Source organism: Mercenaria mercenaria, chromosome 11 (assembly GCF_021730395.1).
Source record: "Mercenaria mercenaria strain notata chromosome 11, MADL_Memer_1, whole genome shotgun sequence".
NCBI lineage: Eukaryota > Metazoa > Mollusca > Bivalvia > Venerida > Veneridae > Mercenaria > Mercenaria mercenaria.
Genome location: NC_069371.1, coordinates 57,703,704 through 57,723,942, shown reverse-complemented (window position 1 = coordinate 57,723,942; position 20,239 = coordinate 57,703,704). Strand labels below are relative to the sequence as shown.

General features: G+C 34.4%; 1 protein-coding gene across 1 annotated transcript; it reads right to left on the bottom strand.

Annotated features, from left to right (window-relative positions):
• Positions 1 to 16,344: 16,344 nt before the first annotated feature.
• Positions 16,345 to 18,091, bottom strand: LOC123532907 (GATA zinc finger domain-containing protein 14-like). Its single transcript, XM_045314509.2, has 2 exons — positions 18,023 to 18,091; positions 16,345 to 17,476 (listed from the first exon to the last, which is right to left on the bottom strand). Exons 1-2 carry the CDS (start codon positions 18,039 to 18,041, stop codon positions 16,473 to 16,475), a joined length of 1,023 nt encoding a protein of 340 aa, XP_045170444.2. The 5' UTR covers positions 18,042 to 18,091; the 3' UTR covers positions 16,345 to 16,472.
• Between the last annotated feature and the right edge of the window lie 2,148 nt (positions 18,092 to 20,239).

The window sequence follows — 20,239 nt, the reverse complement described above, 5'->3', positions numbered from 1 at the left end:
CAAAATAACTGTATTCTTTTGTATTTCCATGATGGTAATTATATATGATATGCATGAAAACAAAATGCGATATACAAGTATTTAGTTACAAATTGACAGTGACATATATTGAATTAAAGCAGTAATATGTACAGAAATCAATGTATTTAGTTAAATTTCAATCATTTTGTTTCTACAGTGTAAGATAGTTATTCATCTACATTCTTAAAACTATGCTGAAAAGAGATTGATTGAAAACGTTTGCAGATGAAGGTGTGAAAACACATTTATTCAGGAAAGGCCTAAATTGTCCACCTGAAAACTTGTAGTATAGCTGTATATTACCTGTATTATAAGAATGATTTTCATGAAGTTTTTGTAAGTGAAAAATGTAGACCACTATGTCGTGGTGGGTCTTTAAAGACGCGTCACAAAGTAACTGTATTTTTTTGTATTTCTATGATGGTAATTATACGTGATTTGCATGAAAATATTGAGAACTATAGTTCGTCCGCGTGTTTTGAGCCGTGACGGAATGTTGGGTTATATCGATATTCGGTCCATATCTGACTGAAAAATCTCAATAGAGTAAGTTGATATCAAGTTTTGTTTACCATGAACTTAATATATCGCTGGCGCTATTGGTAGAGATTGGTAGATGATTACAAACCGTGAAGTGCGAGTTCAAGCCCAGATTACGGCCGTATTTTTCTCTAGTATACATTTTAGTCAAGAATCTTTGAAGAATCTTTTTAAAAGCCATTTTATATATTTAAATAATAATGTTTGACCTATTTATGCATTGTTTCTATATTTTAGTATATTTTGCTACATTTATTTCAATTTAATTCATGTCGCATAATTTCAACTTCACTTGTTGTGTCTGTTGACGACCCATCAGCTGTGTCAGTTTCTGAGTCAGATGATGTATCGGAAACCGAGTTAAGCTCGATGATCACCGGTGCTGGAAGAGCGTCTATAGCAATATCTAACTCCCAGTATTTCTGTTCAACTGACAGTACATGGTCAATATACCTAGACCAATCTTTGCAAACCGTCTTTCACATACGTCATCTTAAACGTCAAGTTCTTACGTGCAACTTTCTCGTGCAATCACGGGAGGGGATCCAACATATGTATTCCCAAATGGGCACCGCTTAAAATCATATGTTGTGCTTCCGGTAGTACATATGTGGTAAACATTTCGCAGAAAAATACGTGAAATTTTTATTTGTGATTGAATATTGTGAAAATGACATTGTTTTGCCAAAATATCGCGATGCAGTGCAACCGTGAATACATTACCTAGCATGTAAGTGCATTTACCTTACCTGTATTTGTAGAAACGACGGAGAAAAACGTATCCTCCGTGAAGCGGTATGACTGAAAAATAGCAACATTTTTATCAACAGGTGGATATATGTTGTTTTGTTGCCCTGCGCCTGCTTAATATTGCCCTCGCAACCTTCCGTATGCTAAACCCCGTACTAAAGAAAACATATTTGGCGACCACTTTGCTAGAAATATATTTTGGGGCGAAAAACCGAATGGGATACATATGTTGCATATGGGCTACATATGTGGTGCATTAGATTTTTTTTAGAACTCCATAGATTTTGAGCTTAAATGGTACCTGGATAAAGAAACGAACAGGAAATACGTGCCAAGTATATGTCACATCTGTCCAAAAATTATATACATTTGTATGAAAGTGATAACTTATAAACGAGCACAGCTTTAAGCTTCTGTTAGATGTTATAGAACCTTTCCACTCAGGAGTCAACGCATCTCTCCTAAATCCGCAGGCGTTAATGTGGTGCTTATGCGTGTTGACATGTGAATGTCGAAAATATGCATGTATAGTTCCACACACAAACCCTTTCAGATTTAAGAGAGATGCGTTGACTCCTTAGTGGAAATGTTCTACAGCATCATATGTAAGCTTAAAGCTGTGCTCGTTTCTAATATGTTATCCCTTTAATATACATGTATATATTTTTTGGAATAATGTGAGATATACTTAGCACATATTTCCAGTTCATTTCTTTATCCAGATACCATTTAAGCTTATTTTTTGGCAAAACAATGTCATTTCCGTAAAATTCAATCACAAATAAAAACCTCACCTGTTTTCTGCGAAACTTTTACCACATCTGTACCACCGGAAACACAACATATGAATTTAAGCGGTGCCCATTTGGGAATACATATGTTGGATCCCCTCCCGTGTGATTGAATTTTACGGAAATGACATTGTTTTGCCAAAAGAATCCCGATGCAGTGCAACCGAGTATACATTAACTAGCACGTAAGTGCATTTACCTTACCTGTATTTGTAGAAATGACAGAGAAATAATTATCCTCCGTGAAGCGGTATGACTGAAAATTAGCAATTTTTTTATCAACAGATAGAAATATGTTGTAATTGCCCTACGCTTGCTTAAATTTTGCCCTCGAAAGCTTCCATATGCAAAACCCCAGCCAGAAAAAGAAAATTATGGTGATCACTTTGCTAGAAAAATGTTTTGGGGCGAAAAACCGAGTGAGATATATATGTTGTGGATGGGCTACATATGTGGTGCGTTAGACTTTTTAGAACTCCACAGATCTTAAGCTTAAATGGTATCTGGATAAAGAAATGAACTGGAAATATGTGCCAAGTATATCTCACATTATTCCAAAAATTATATACATGTATATGAAAGGGATAACACATTAGAAACGAGCACAGCTTTAAGCTTACATATGATGCTGTAGAACATTTCCACTAAGGAGTCAACGCATCTCTCTTAAATCTGACGCACGGGAGGGGATCCAACATATGTATTCCCAAATGGGCACCGCTTAAATTCATATGTTGTGCTTCCGGTAGTACATATGTGGTAAACATTTCGCAGAAAAACAGGTGAGGTTTTTATTTTTTATTGAATTTTGCGGAAATGACATTATTTTGCCAAAAAATCGCGATGCAGTGCAACCGAGTATACATTAACTAGCACGTAAGTGGATTTACCTTATCTGTATTTGTAGAAATGACGGAGAAAAACTTATCCTACGTGAAGCGGTATGACTAAAAATTAGCAACATTTTTATCAACAGATGGAAATATGTTGTAATTGCCCTACGCTTGCTTAAATTTTGCCCTCGAAACCTCCCATATGCAAAACCCCACCCAGAAAAAGAAAATTATGGTGATCACTTTGCTAGAAAAATGTTTTTGGGTGAAAAACCGAATGGGATACATATGTCGTGCTTGGGCTACATATGTGGTGCATTAGACTTTTTAGAACTCCACAGCTCTTGAGCTTAAATGGTACCTGAATAAAGAAACGAACTGGAAATACGTGCCAAGTATATGTCACATTATTCCAAAAATTATATACATGTATATGAATGGGAAAACATATTAGAAACGAGCACAACTTTAAACTTACATATGATGCTGTAGAACATTATCACTAAGGAGTCAACGCATCTCTCTTAAATCCGAAGGGGTTTAGGTGTTGCTTATGTGTGTTTACCTGTGAATGTCGGAAATACGCATGTATAGTTTGGTGTATAGCATATTAGCTGCCGATACGGTCTGCGTAATTATATGTTATTGAACCTAGTGTTCTTTCCATGATTGTTTTACTCGTTCATGTGCGCCTCTATATATATCTTCGGTGGTATTTTGCATCGTTAACTGTGGAAATTGTCTGTCTTTGAATCATGTACGTGAACTGAGTTATAGAGCCAAATATCTGTGTCCCGGACAAGGACTCGAAAGTAAAATGTATTAAATACTTCAGGATCTGGGATTTCAATTCAGGAGGTAATTTTGGTTTGCCCGATACAGAACTATTGGCCCGGCCGCTCCAATACATAAAATATTATGGACCCGGCACTTACTTGTGTTGAACTACGCAGTAACTTCGCAAGCTAGACCTATATAGTTTGTGGCAATATAGGAGGGAGGATATACTGCAAGGTACTCGGTACATGTAGTGGAGAGGCTGGGCCAGTAGTTCTGTATCGGGCAAACCAAAATACCTCCTGAAACACCCTGACCGTAAAGTATTTATTACAATTTATTTTTGAGTCCGTTGCCCGAGACAGATATTTTGCTCTATAACTCAGTTCACGGACAGACAATTTCCACAGTTAACGATGCAAAATACCGCTGAAGATATATATAGAGGCGCACATGAACGGGTAAAGCAAACATGAAAGGAACACTAGGTTCAAGAACATATAACTACACAGACCGTATCGGCAACCAGTATACTATACACCAAACTATACATGCATATTTCCGGCATTCACAGGTCAAAACACATAAGCAACACATTAACGCCTTCGTATTCCGGAGAGATGCGTTGACTACTACGTGGAAATGTTCTATGTTACAACATCTATTATAAGCTTAAAGCTGTGCTCGTTTATAAGTTATCCCTTTCATACAAATGTACATTTTGTATATAATTTTTGGACTGATGTGACATATACTTGGCACGTATTTCCTGTTCGTTTCTTTATCCAGGTACCATTTAAGCTCAAGACCTCTGGAGTTCTAAAAAATCTAATGCACCACATATGTAGCCCATGCACAACATATGTAGCCCATTCGGTTTTTCGCCCAAAAATATTTTTCTAGCAAAATGATCGACAAATATTTTTTTCTTCTGGATGGGGTTTGGCATACGGAAGGTTGCGAGGGCAAAATTAAGAAGGCGCAGGGCAACTAAACAACATATATCCACCTGTTGATAAAAATGTTGCTATTTTTCAGTTATACCGCTTCACAGAGGATACGTTTTTCTCCGTTGTTTCTACAAATACAGGTAAGGTAAATGCACATACATGCTAGGTAATGTATACTCGGTTGCACTGCATCGCGATTTTTTGCCAAAACAATGTCATTTTCACAGTATTCAATCACAAATAAAAATCTCACGTATTTTTCTGCGAAATGTTTACCACATATGTACTACCGGAAGCACAACATATGATTTTAAGCGGTGCCCATTTGGGAATACATATGTTGGATCCCCTCTCGTGTGAAGGGGTTTGTGTGTGGAACTATACATGCATATTTCCGACATTCACATGTCAACACGCATAAGCACCACATTAACGCCTGCGGATTTAGGAGAGATGCGTTGACTCCTGAGTGGAAATGTTCTACAATATCTAATAGAAGCTTAAAGCTGTGCTTGTTTATAAGTTAACACTTTCATACAAATGTATATAATTTTTGGATTGAAGTGACATATACTTGGCACGTATTTCCTGTTCGTTTCTTTATCCAGGTACCATTTAAGCTCAAGATCTGTGAAGTTCTAAAGAATCTAATGCACCACATATGTAGCCCATATACAACATATGTATCCCATTCGGTTTTTCACCCAAAAATATATTCATAGCAAAGTGATCGCCAAATATTTTTTTCTTCAGGATGGGGTTTAGCATACGGAAGGTTGCGAGGGCAAAATTAAGCAGGCGCAGGACAACAAAACAACATATTTCCACCTGTTGATAAAAATGTTGCTATTTTTCAGTCATACCGCTTCACGGAGGATACGTTTTTCTCCGTCGTTTCTACAAATACAGGTAAGGTAAATGCACTTACATGCTAGGTAATGTATACTCGGTTGCACTGCATCGCGATTTTTTGGCAAAACAATGTCATTTTCACAATATTCAATCACAAATAAAAATTTCACGTTTTTTTCTGCGAAATGTTTACCACATATGTACTACCGGAAGCACAACATATGATTTTAAGCGGTGCCCATTTGGGAATACATATGTTGGATCCCCTCCCGTGGCAATGTTTAGTGAAACAAACGATAAAAAATGTGACTTTTACCAAGGCTTGAACCTCGAAACGAAAGTTTGTTAAGCCAAAGCCATATCTTTTGGGCCATGCATTCGTTTACATTCGTCGATTACTTACACCACTTTACATATATGTTCCTACCCTTTTTGGCGAATCAACTGTCCTGCATAAATTAGTCACGGCTCAAAAAACGTGGTCGACCTATACAAGTATCTAGTTACAAACTGAAACTGACTTATATTAGGCCAAGACAATGTGTTTAAAGACGCGCCACAAAATAACTGTATTCTTTTGTATTTCCATGATGGTTATTATACATGTTTTGCATGAAAAAAATACTGTTAAACAAAGTGTGGTCTAAACTTGCCTTAATCAGTTAATACATCAAGTACTGCGCATACCACTACATACATTTAATATATATTTTGACATTAAACACATTGTCTTGGCCTTATATTTGTCACTGTCAATTTGTAATTGATACTTGTTAAGATATATATTTTACTAAAATACATCCATTATATCAGTTAATAGTAAACAGTTATAACAGCATACCTTAAAGCATCGCTCTTTGGTCTGGAGGAAACTCATCGGGTGTTTTACAAACTGTTCCATTGCCATTGCCATTGCCTTCATCGATGCAAATCTCGTACGAACAGAACAGAACAGAACAGAACATCTCGTTTATTCTCTCAATACATGTACACACATGCAAATATGAGGAATTTACAATAGACAATATGATCTATTACGAGGCTACCATATATAAACACATCAAAGTACAGTATATCAGTTATAAACAATTAATATTAAACACATGATATATGCACAATTCATATTAATAGAAATAATAATCTGTAAATATGGAGGAAAGATTACATTCTAATTTCTAGCAATTCGTAGGATAACCTTTACGAACTTACAAAGCTTCAAAAATTCTGATTTGTTGCTAGTACACATTAATTTTTCTAATTTAAACATATTCGAACGTCGATAAAAATATGGTTTGATAAATTGTCTTCTGGCATCGGAGAACTGATCGCATTCGAATAAATAATGAAATTCATCCCCAATTTTGTTTCTACATGAGTTACAAGTTCTTTCATTTATTGGTATTCTTGACCAGTTTCCCGTTTCAATAGGTAAGCGGTGATTCCTTGTTCTAAATTTAATGAAATTATATAATAGAGAGGGTTGTAGTTGGATAAATAAGGTTCAATACCAAAAGAGTTCTTATATACTCTGTAGAATGTGCTATTGCTTGAATTTTCAACTAAAAAATACCAATTATTTAAGAATAAATCCTGTAGTTTTTGTTTAACGGTCATCTTTAACCATTTTGCATTCGGAAAATTTTGATCTGTCCATATATTAACAAGGCCGCATTTAATCAAAATAGATCGAACATTGTATAACCATGGGTACTTTATTTTAAGCATTTCAATAGGTATGGTTTCTGTTGATTGTAAAAATATTTTTATGAACTGCAGTTGATAATTTGTTTGGGGTGTCTCCACCTTCAGTTACACAGAGCCTTGACCAAAACGAAATTATTTTTTCTTCTATATCTATTGACAATGGCATACATCCCGTTTCACCATAAACAAAATAATTAGGAGTAGACCTTTTTAATTTTAATACATATTTTAAAAATTTTAATTGTACACGCTCTATTAAATCTAGTTTACCAAAACCCCATATTTCAGCTCCATAAAGTAAAATAGGTCTGATAGTTCTGTTAAAGAGATCTATTTGTAAATCTATTGGAAGGTTAAGACGATTGGAGTTTTTAATAAGACTATACATTGCCCTAGTTGCTTGGTTTGAAATATGTTTTTTACAACTAAGAAAAGAGCCACTTCTATTAAAATACAGACCAAGATATTTATATTCATTCACGACCTCTAGGGCTTCATTTTTAAAAGTAAAATTATATATAGGTTTGTCTACCTTTAGCAAAAACAACAATTTTCGTTTTTGAGATGTTTACCTTAAGTTTCCAAGTATCACAGTATTGTTCGTAAGTATTTAAAGCTTCCTGTAAGTCATTCGCTGTTTCTGCCAATATTACTGTGTCATCAGCGTAAGTAAAATAAAGATTTTTAAGAGATTAAAGAGTTCATTTGTATTTTGTCCATTTTGAATTGTTATTCCTCGTACATTACTATTATTTTGAAAAAAGTCCTTTAGATCGTTTAAAAATAGTGAAAAAAAGCAAAGGTGATAAATTTTCCCCTTGACGAACTCCAATATTACAGGAGAAAAAGTTAGAAAATTTTGAATTTACTCTAACACAGGATTTTATATCATTATACATGTTTCTGATGACTTGGAGACACTTTCCGTTGATTTTGGTATTCATTAATTTTTCCCATAAACCATTTCTCCAGACCGTGTCGAAAGCTTGTTTTAAGTCAATAAATGAGCAGAATAATTTTCTCTTGTTATTATTTAGATATTGAATAATGTGGTGTAAGACGAATAAATTGTCTGCTGTTGAGAAACCTTTTCTAAAACCCGCTTGTATATTGTTTAAAATGTTATTTAAATTCAACATAGTCAGTTATTCTTTTATTTAAAATACTGGATAAAAACTTTTCCTAGACAGCTTAACAATGTTATAGGCCTATAATTTTTCAGGTTTTGTTATGTCGCCCTTATTTTTTATATATTGGGTTGATAATACCTATTGTCCAAAGTTCTGGGATTACACCAGTTTCATAAATTAGATTAAAGAGTTTAACATATATATTTTTCATCAATGGTAAAGATGCTTTTATTTGTTCATTTACAATTTTATCATAACCACTTGCTTTGTTATTTTTTAAAGTTTTTATTGCTGCCATTATTTCATTTTCAGTAATGGGAACATTTATTTCTTCGTTTATTTCATTTTCAACATTATTATTATTATTATTATTATTATTATCATCAGTATCATTATTTTCATCATCGCTGTTATTTACATTTTTGAAGAAATTATAAAGATCTGACAAGTCAGCTTCACTTTTCTGTGTTGGATTTCCTTTTAGGATTTTCCAGTATTTTTGCGGGTCTTTACTTTTAACATCCCGTAATTTCTTAATACTTGAACGTTTGTCTTTATTATAAAATTGGTTTAATGTATTTTTGTAAATTTTAGCGTTTCGTTTTAGAATCTCCTTTGTTTCGTTATTCTTTCTTAATTTATAAAGATACTTTGCCGTGTGAAAGTTTTTTCTAGCCTTCTTGCACTTTGGTCCAAACCAAGAAGTTTTATTAGAATTACCCGTGTATGATTTTTTATTTACCTTTGTATATCCAAAAGTTTCGCTAGATGTATTTAAAAACAGTGATGATATATCACTGACTATTTCGTCTACATTCTCTTTGGTAAAGTTCATATTTAGTGTAAAATTATCAAGTGTTTCATTTTTATACGGTGAACGGTAAAATAAACCACTATCAACGTGCCATCTAATTGTTGTTCCATTTATAATTATTGTTTGAGAAAGACCAAACCATCCATGTCCTAATAAACTTATGACCTCACAAACTACAGACAAACAACTTGCAAATATCAAAACAACCCTAACAACTAATGAAGTCTCCATTTTTCAGAATGCGGGTATAAAGATCAGGAAGATTTCACGCTTCATAACTTCAGCAGTAAATCGATCCGTGTTGTAATTTAAAGGTATACCACCGTTTTCAATAGTTGATTAGTTATGACAGTCAATTAAGCATACACTAACCATTTCACTAAGTGGCTTTAACCGACTAAGTGTTATTGTTGTTATATATATATATATAAAAAAGGCAAGAAATTTTTCATGATTACAAACATTTATACCAAAAAAAATGTGCATTTCCATCGTTTTGTTTTCTTTGATTAATTACTTTTAACTGTATATGTGCCTTCATTCACGTACGAACTACAAAAATATATCTCAGGCTTTACAATGTTTTATTGAAAAAGAGGTTACATAAAAATCAACTCTCTTCAACAGTACTTTTTCATTTCTTCTGACGGTCACATTTTAAAGATCATGCATGTCAATATCATACAATTTATTCTAGAAATAAATGATTTGAATGATCTGATATGGCTGTACCACACTGTTTTTTTTTTTTTGAAGGAATAGGCACAGATAGTCACTGAGTAACACTACCACATTTTTCTTGTCTTTAAAAACAACCCGTCCCTTTACATAAGCATGTATAGCAAGTGGAAACATGATTTTATGGACAACTTCACCTCATTAAAGTTCTTTAGTCTTTGGTGACTAAAATGCCATCATGATTATAAATAAAAGCTATTTTAATTATGGAAATGTCATAATATATCACGCAATATTATTTAAAGCCCAACGACGTGCGTCTGCGTCTGGAGTAAAATATAACATTTTGTCTCAGAACAATAGTAACCATGGCGATAGAATAAATAACTGTTTCCGGTCTTAAAAGTATTTCAACAAACTGATCAGATCTGACTGACTTTCAAACATGACCTGACTTTTTAAGACAAAAACTCTGACAACAAAGGTCAGAAGAAAAAAATGAAAATTTGCTCTTTAGTTATTTAATAAAAGTAAGATTGATAATGGTTTGATCTGGTAAACTTGCTTTTGCTTTTAGTAGACCCAGTTTCGTATTTAAACTTACTTTCTAAAGACAAAACAGTGAGACTGTTTCAAGACGATTAAGTAGAAAAACATTACTATATAGTATTAAATCTTTTTATGAATTCACCTAGTGACCTTAATTATTTTACCACAGATTACCAAGTTTAAAATTCCACTTAGATTTCGAAAATATAAACATTATGACCAGGATTCATATCTATTAATTAGAAAATATGACATATATAATAAAACATAAGACAGATCTCTGACTGAATCTAGTCACGTAGTTTCCAGATGAGCCAGTTTCAAACTTCTCCTAAATTTCACAACAACCAAACTTTATTCAATTTTTACCAATTTCGATTTCTTTTTTGAAAGAATCACAACATCTAGAAGATATCGAGTGACCAGAGATATTCCTTGCATGGTAATAGTTCTCCTCTTTGACATTTTAACAACAATTAAGCAAGGTCATTTCTTGCTTTAAGAGCTTGATGGTGTGATGGGAGATATGTAAATGAAGGCAAGCGGTTTCTTGCACAGTCATTCAGAAACGTGATACCGCGAACGGGGGCTTTCACAATCATTCAGAAATTTAGGCCAGAGTTTTTATCCCCCGACGAAAGTCGGAGGGATATAGTTTTGGCGTTGTCCGTCCGTCCGTCCGTCCGTCTTTCCGTCCGTCCGTCTTTCCGTTCGTCCGTCCGTCCGTCCTTCCGTCTTTCCGACCGTCCGTCCGTCCGGAGCCATATCTAGGAAATGGTTGGGAATATTTATTTAAAACTTCATATACGTGTTCACCACTATGAGTTCTTGCGGCCCGTCAAGTTTCAGTCAGATTGCCCAAGTAACACCAGAGTTATGGCCCTTAAAAATTTCTAGTGTTAACTATATAGGGTACTATAGATCTATAGATATGGCAATTTCTGCATCGTAACTTTTGATATATTTGACTTAGAACTATGAAACTTAAACAGAATTTAGATCACCATAATGTGGTTGTGTACACACAATTTCATTCGGATTTATTTTGTAAATTAAGAGTTATTGCCCTTTAATTGTATAAAAATACACATATTTGTACATAACAAACTTACCATTTGGTAGAATTTCATTAAATTTCTTTCATTCTTTTCCATGAACATTTATTGTAAACATGTGAAGTTGTGTACCACACCTGGTCACCCCCTTACCTTGATCACACACCTCCCCCTGACACCACCCCCCCCCCCCCCCCCCCCTAAAAAAAAAATTCCTTATTTTAGATTTTTTTCAAACAAACTTATATACATGTTCACCACTATGAGGTTATGGGGCCCTTCAAGTTTCAGACAGATTGCCCAAGTAACACCAGAGTTATGGCCCTTAAAAATTCTAGTGTTAACTATATAGGGTACTATAGATCTATAGATATGGCAATTTCTGCATCGTAACTTTTGATATATTTGACTTAGAACTATGAAACTTAAACAGAATTTAGATCACCATAATGTGGTTGTGTACACACAATTTCATTCGGATTTATTTTGTAAATTAAGAGTTATTGCCCTTTAATTGTATAAAAATACACATATTTGTACATAACAAACTTACCATTTGGTAGAATTTCATTAAATTTCTTTCATTCTTTTCCATGAACATTTATTGTAAACATGTGAAGTTGTGTACCCACACCTGGTCACCCCTTACCTTGATCACACACCTCCCTGAACACCACCCCCCCCCCCCCCCCCAAAAAAAAAAAAAAATCCTTATTTTAGATTTTTTCAAACAAACTTATATACATGTTCACCACTATGAGGTTATGGGGCCCTTCAAGTTTCAGACAGATTGCCCAAGTAACACCAGAGTTATGGCCCTTAAAAATTTCTAGTGTTAACTATATAGGGTACTATAGATCTATAGATATGGCAATTTCTGCATCGTAACTTTTGATATATTTGACCTAGAACTATGAAACTTTAACAGAATTTAGAGCACTATAATGTGGTTGTGCACAGACAGTTTTGTACGAATTTCTTTTGTAACTTCAGAGTTATTGCCCTTTAATTGTCTAAAAATCCACATAATTTATTTGTACATAACAAACTTACCATTTGGCAGAATTTCATTAAATTTCTTTCATTCTTTTATATGAACATTTATTATAAACATGTGAAGTTGCGCACCAACACCTGGTCACCCACTTGCCTTGGTCACACCCCCCCCCCCCCCCCCCACCCCCCCCCCCCCCCCCCCCCCCCCCAAAAAAAAAAAATAATTTTTTTTTTTCATTTCTTATTTTAGATTTTTTTCAAACCTTCCAAGTTGTACCATTCCCCCACCTCACGTCTCCACCCAGTCATGCCCACCACTGATCATGCATCCTCTCCCCCCCCCCCCCCCCCCCACCAACTTCACCCTTTTAACCCCTTTTTTTTTCATGTTTAATTTTCAATCAATATTTATAATCAACATGTGAAATTTTGTTTCCTCTCCCGTTCCCCTGCACCCCACCCCCTAAAAAATAAATATATACATATATGTATATATACATATATATATTTCCCTTCCTTTTTTTTTTTTTAAATGTTCAAACCTTCAACATGTTAAGTTGTGACTGCACAAACCTTGCCCTCAGCCATGTTCAAGATATCTTACCTGTGTTCTCTTAAGGACAACTGTCCTTTAAGTTCAAATGTACATGTTAAACAGCAACAACCTGGTGCCAAACCACTCGAAGACAATGTTTCGTTCTATTAAACTTCAAGCTCATATTTCAATTAACTGCATTTAATTTTAAAAGCTAAGCTTATTACAGTAAGCATATCCCATTCAAAATAAAATTCTTTAGTCAGGATCAAAGTATCATACATTTATTATATACTCTTTAATTAAACATTTGTTTTCTGTTAAATTGATTTTGACTAATGAAATTATTTGCTTCTTATTAACATCCTTTCACTTTTTGCCGGATATATATTTTTGCCATTCCTCACCACAAACCCTTTCGGCGGGGGATACCAATTCATCGAATTTGCTTGTTTTATCTTTCGTTTTACGGGAGATTTTTGAAAAATGAGCAGGGGGAGGAGGGAATAAAAATAAAAATAAAAAGCTTGAAAGTGAGCATCTCGGAAAAAAATGAAAATAAAATAGAATTTTTAAAGATTTTTTTTATTTTGATGAACTTTCGTTTCAAGTTTTGTTTACTTGTGTTTGTGTCCAGTATTAAATATTGTGATGTATTGTTATGTTTTAAGACTCTAAAAGCCATTTATACAGGATGAGCATTGAATAAAATTTTGTCGAAATGTACATGCCAGACAATTATTTTCATGCATGCTTGTGAATAAACTGCTTCAGTCATTGTAACTCACACTGGCAAGTCTTTAAAATTCAGAAAGCTTGTTTTACTTAATTTAAGTGGAAGACAAAAATTATTTAATCTGTAACAACAGCCACAGTGAATTTCAGTGACATCAAGTAGAGATTAAACATGTCTGGTGTAAAGTGGCCTAGTAGTGTAGTAGTTTTGGTGGTTTAGTTTGCTTGCATCTTCTGCTGTGTAACCTGCTTTTTATAAGTAATATTTAATTATTGTATCTTTCACGAATATCATCTTTAAGGAGGTAACTTTTCAGTTTATGCCAGCTCATAATATACTGGGTTTTATCAGCAAAATAAAGTATTTAATAACTTTGAATAACAGTCACAGTGCAGATGACAAAGTTGATTTTTCAGTGATGAAAAACGAAAGATAATCTAGCAAAAAGTAAACTGAAAATTTACCTCATTTAACTCTGTAATTTGCACCTTTTTATAATACACTTAGTTCAAGTACTGAAGTTGCATCACTTTTTGTCAAAATATTGTCTCCAATGAAAAGTATTCTTTATTCTTTATACACTTATGAATTCTATTGAAGTTACAAAAGAAATGGACCATCTGTCTGAGATTTTGCCAACACTACCAGCTGCTTTATGCCAGACAGTCCCAAGCCTGTGTAAAGTGTGAGGGGTCACCATTGAAATAAAATGTAAAAAAAATCTGCTGTTACAATATTTATTTGTTCTGCAAACAATGTCTTGATAAAATTAAATGTCAAAGCACCTTTGATATTGTATTACCTTTCTATGGCAAACTTGTAAGTTGAATCTGTTGAAAACAATAGCGAGGAAGACAATCTTTAGACAATTTATAGATATGCCAGACTACACTTTAGTATTACTAGTAATTTAATCATTTAAATGAAGTTTACCATCAGCTCAATTTGGACACAATAATCATCGTCCATCCACCCGTGTTGAAAGAGAGAGAAAAAAAACGTTAAAGATTATCGGTAATTATTCAGTTGATAAACTAAGTAATTGACCTTGTTTTCATGATCAATTTACACCCCCTCAAAGAGCTAAAAGAAGTGTGTCAGTATCGTGGAGATCAAAGCGGTATTTTGCTCGAGATTGTCATGGCATTACGTCATGTTTTCGCGCCATGTGACACATCAGTGTCTGATCGTACCGCATCGGTTCTTAAAATTGCTGAGAAATAGAAATCAATAAAAAGTTTCTTCTTTAATTTGTTATCAAAAGCGAATGTGCTATATCCCGTATAAAAGGTAAATGTCTCAAACGATAGTTACTATAGTTGATATCCTACCTCTGTGACCTATTTGCCCTCAAGGAATTTACATTATTGTTTGACAAGAAAAACTTTTAAATTGTTGGTCAAAAAATACAAGTACAAAGATTCATTTAAAATTTATTAAAAACCGCAGTGACATCCCATTGCTTTATTTTAAAATCGCATTTCTATTTACGTTCACGAGGTCACGTAACCTATTCTGCCGCACTAACAGAAATCTGTTTGCCAAAAATCGTTTTACTCCATGTATTGTAATTGCTGCCGCTTTTTTCATTATTTAAGATTTTTTTATTCTGTTTTTTGTACTTTCGGTCAAAAGTCTGAATTTTATGCCCATAGTATTCATCATTTATTTACTTTAGAAAGAAATAAGTAACTAAGATCGCGCTGTTTGAATTTTTACAAATGATTATATGAAAATTCGACCGTTTTTATAGAATTTGCCTACATTTCTGTCGATATCTTAATAAAATCATTATAGAATTCAAATAGTATTATTTCTCAAGGGGTGTTGAAAACTTGAAGCGAAAATGTTAAAAAATGAATGCACTACGCACGGTTTTTGTGTACGTGTCGATGTAAATTAGATATTACGATAGGTCACTTGTGGAATGGAAAATTACCGGCATGACGTTTTGATATCTTTACGATTCGTGGGTAAATTCCAGTCAATCCAGGTAGCGACTGAACCATCTCAAAGTTTGTTGACGTTTTGGAGATGTAATTTCTGAATTTTGGTAAAGTAAGGACGTAAAAAACCACTTGCCCGATCGGTCGAGTACACAGCGATGTCTACTCGTCCTACTCAGACTTAACTCGCCAATGCGAGCGGGCGAGTGGACTGCGCGCGTTAAACTTCCTTCCAGTGAAATTACGTCCAGGTGAAATACACTAATTTTATTTTCTTTGGGGCTGTAAACAACCGACCGGCGGAAAAAACAAAATAAAACTCGGGAAAATGAATTTTAATTTTATTCCATTTTTGCAATATTTAGGACCGGCGCTCCCGTAAAACGAAAAATAAAAAAACTCTGGCCTTACATTCCGGATTGTAGAATTTAATATATCAAGCATTTAATTGGATCTGGCAGTGAGCGTGGATACCAATGAACATCCCTCTTTTTTTCAACGTTTATTTATCCCAGGTCATTTTCAATAAAAAGGTATTTTAAAGTTTAGGTCACAATAAGAATCCTTCGTACTCTTTCCTAGAAAACTAGAACATACTGAGTTTTTGGTGTTCACAAAAATAATAACAAAATAAAACAACTCGTACAAACAAAATGAATACTTTTTTTCATTTTTATTGAACAGCGTTGTTTCAATTTACTTGTATTTTATTTAATGACTTTTACTGTCGTTATCCAACTGGTTGTCTTCATTTTTTCCTAAGTTTGTATTCGCCGAATATTGATTTATTCTATCTTTGTTCTGCCACCAACCTTCTACTTGTTTCTTCCAACGTGCCGATATTTTCTATTATGATTGTACCTGTATTTATTCTGTATCATATCTAGGCTACCGTCGTCATACCTCCCATCATGTTTGTACCGCCCTAATTTGTTATACCCGTTACAGTACCTCCGGTTAAACTCTTTACAGTGGTCATACTGTTGATCGTTCTGATTTTCATTCCTGACTTGGGACATGCCATTAATAACTTTGAACATGCTATTACAGTCTTGGGACATGCCATTAATAACTTTGAACATGCTATTACAGTCCTGGGACATGGCATTACCGTCCTTTACATTGCCATTAATGTCTTGTAAGACAAAATACCTGCATTTAGTTACGCCATTCTTGGCTTGGGGCAAATCATTACAACCTGTGAGCATGCCATTCTTGCCATGAAACATATTATTCTGGTCGTAGTACACGTCATTACTACCCTTTTTCACGCCGTCTTCGTCTCGGGACATATCATTATTTTCTTCGGACACGTTATTAGTGTCCTTGGGCATTCCAGTCTTGCCTTTGAACTTGTCATTTGTTTCTTTGGGCATGTCGTCTATTTCCTGGGGCTTGGCATTCTTGCCTTTGAACATATCATTCATTTCTTTGGACATGTCATTACTGTCTTGGGTCTTGCCAATTTTGGCTAGGAACATGTCATTCTTATCGTGTAACATGTCTTGATATGAACTTGGTTGTCCATTGTCTTGGAACCAGTTTTTATTATCTTCATATTTCCTCAAATCTTCTAATTCCTTACTATAATCCTCATCTGAGTAACCGTTGTTGTTGTTTTCGTCTTCATCATTCCGACACTTGTACCATTCGGCAGAATTTTCCTTGCACCGATTTAGATATTCGTTGAGATATCGATCATTTTCAGCACCACTTTGGTTATCATCTTGGATTTTGACGCTACTTTCACCTATGTTCTCATGATAAATGTTGAAATACCTGGCCGACACATAACTTATTAAACCCAACAAAACGGCGACTGGAAAATGAAATAAAAACTTGAAAAATATTACTGTTCTTTAGGTATTTGTGTATTTTCAGCATAGAAGTAAATCACTGTGTATGTTGCCGACTCAAAAAGGAACATTTACGTTAAAACGTTATGTTTATGACTTCAATACATCGAACTCTAAAAGTCACAAAGATAAACTGATAAGTTAGACATCAAGTCTACTGTATTATAAGTAATGACAAACATGGTTTATTATATATATGACATATGTGTGTAGTATTTTAGATGTTTTCAGTTTAGATCAAAATACATATCTGTTACAAAATTATCATTAAATCAATGAAACCTTATTTTAAGAACATTGTTTTAAGAAAATAACGCTACACGAAATCAGGATCATCTCAAAAGGTAACAAATAAAAAAAAGCATTAAAACGTTTTATACGTTTTTAAGTAAAATTTTCTGATATAATTAAATTATTTTTCTGCGTTAATGTTTAAGATTATAGAAAAATGTCTTTAAAACTAATTTATGCTTACAGTTTTGTAAAATTTCGAAAATTAACCAACTTACATCTTTTTAATTCCTTCATCACAAGACAGGCAAGAAACCAAACACACACTGGGGTAGTTTAGAAATCATTGGCACGTACACAGCTGCCTGAAAACTGTCGTTATTGCAGTATGACATTATGAAATGTCACTTCTGAATACAAGTTTCTTTTAATCGTCATGGAACCACGATATATTGCGTACAAATGAGTTCGTTTATTTCGTTGGTATTTACATACGCATTTATATACACAAGTATACTAACAAAATAATGCAAAAACTATGCTATTATTTAATATTCCGTACAAATGAGAAAATATACAACAAACACCACAATCTCAAAGGGTGGTTTTTAAGTCAACGCACCTTGAAGTGAATATGAGCCGTGCCATGAGAAAACCAACATAGTGGCTTTGCGACCAGCATGGATCCAGACCAGCCTGCGCATCCGCGCAGTCTGGTCAGGCTCCATGCTGTTCGCTTTCAAAGCCTATTGGAACTAGAGAAACTGTTAGCGAACAGCATGGATCCTGACCAGACTGCGCGGATGCGCAGGCTGGTCTGGATCCATGCTGGTCGCACACCCACTATGTTGGTTTTCTCATGGCACGGCTCATATGCTTGTGTTCGGCTCCAGAAATGTTCGGGTTTGGACTGATACTGTATCATCTGTAACAAAAACAAACTGTTATTCCATGTACATTTCAGTCGCTTCAACGTGGATTCGATACACCTCATCATAACTTTTTTTCTTCTTCGTCACATTTGTATAAGTCTTATTCGAAACAAAAAAAGCAAATAATAATATAGTGTCAAGTAGTATAGACTAGTATAGACTTTTAAATTAATGGAAATATGTCTTTAATCATACACTTATATTTCTCGGGGAAGCAGGTGTTAAAAAAGAAACAAAATGGTCGAATGTCATCCCATACAGAAGCCAGTAAGCTGTGGTACAGGTATGAATCTAGACAAATGGTTCATTTCCGCTCTCCATTGTTTTACAAACTGAGCTTAGAAACACTTTGATACCTCCTTCTACAGAAAGGAAATGTACAAATCTTAAGGCAAAGCCAAGGAACCAATTTGCTCATGTAATAAGATATTCTTTAACTAGTCTGGACTAAGGCTGATACACATATACATTACTTGTACACTCCATACTTTAAATGTAATCACACCTTTATCTTTCGGTCGCAATGAGACATCGTTGTTGTTTTCATCTCCCGTAATTAAACTAGTATCTCATGTTTGCGTCTCTGGGGTAGTGTTATGCAACTTATAACTGATACATTTGATCGTTTATGTCGAGTTCTGATGTATATTCAATGAGATATTTGGCTGCTGGAAGAAATGTTTTTATTTGCCATTGAACTGGTAAAGTTCTTCCATAATAATATCGATGCCTCGTATTTTGAGGTGCAAGTCCTCTGTGATTCTTTGCGATGTGACAGTCAAGAAAAGGGTGTTCCATCAATAAAGGGAGTGTCTAATTTGACCTTGAGGTTGTGCTTTTTCAAATTGCAGTGGCCTCTATATATAGCTGTTGAAGTTACGTTGCTTTAACACAACTTTCGGCTTCATGTCATATATAGAGAATCTGTCATTGGTCTTCAGTTAAGATCAGAAAATCCCAACCCGAGGGCGCACCGCTCAAGTCTTAAACGAGGCTGTGCCGAGGGTTAGGATTTCCGATCTTCACCGAACACCAATGATGGATTCTATTTCTCACTTACAACAACAGAAACAATAAAAACAAGCATGAAAATATGAAACTATTTAAAACGCGGGAAATTGACGTCCGTAAGCAGAAGTGACGTCGTGACATTTCAGTGACGCACAATAACAAAGTTCCGCTTTAGTTTTATCGTTTGTAGCGTACCGGTACGTTCTTATCATAAAGTAATGAATTTTGAATCGAGAAATACACTATAAGGAACGGAGAGAAAAGATAAAGGTACCTGATTTTTAATTGTTATACATAAATAATATGTATATTCAGTGCATTAAGTAGTCCGTCACAGGAGTGTGGGATAACCCATGTGAGATAAGATTTTCCAGCATTTCTAAAAATAGAGATTTTTCTGTCCGAAAAGTGAGAAAATACCTTTCTTTTTTCTGGATGTGTCTGTTTGTCGTAACATTGTTATTGTCATTTAAGTCAGCTTGAATAATTTTCTCTCCTGCTTCTCACCTTCTAGTTCTTGAGCTTGTAGTGCAAATTCATTTGCTAAGCTGT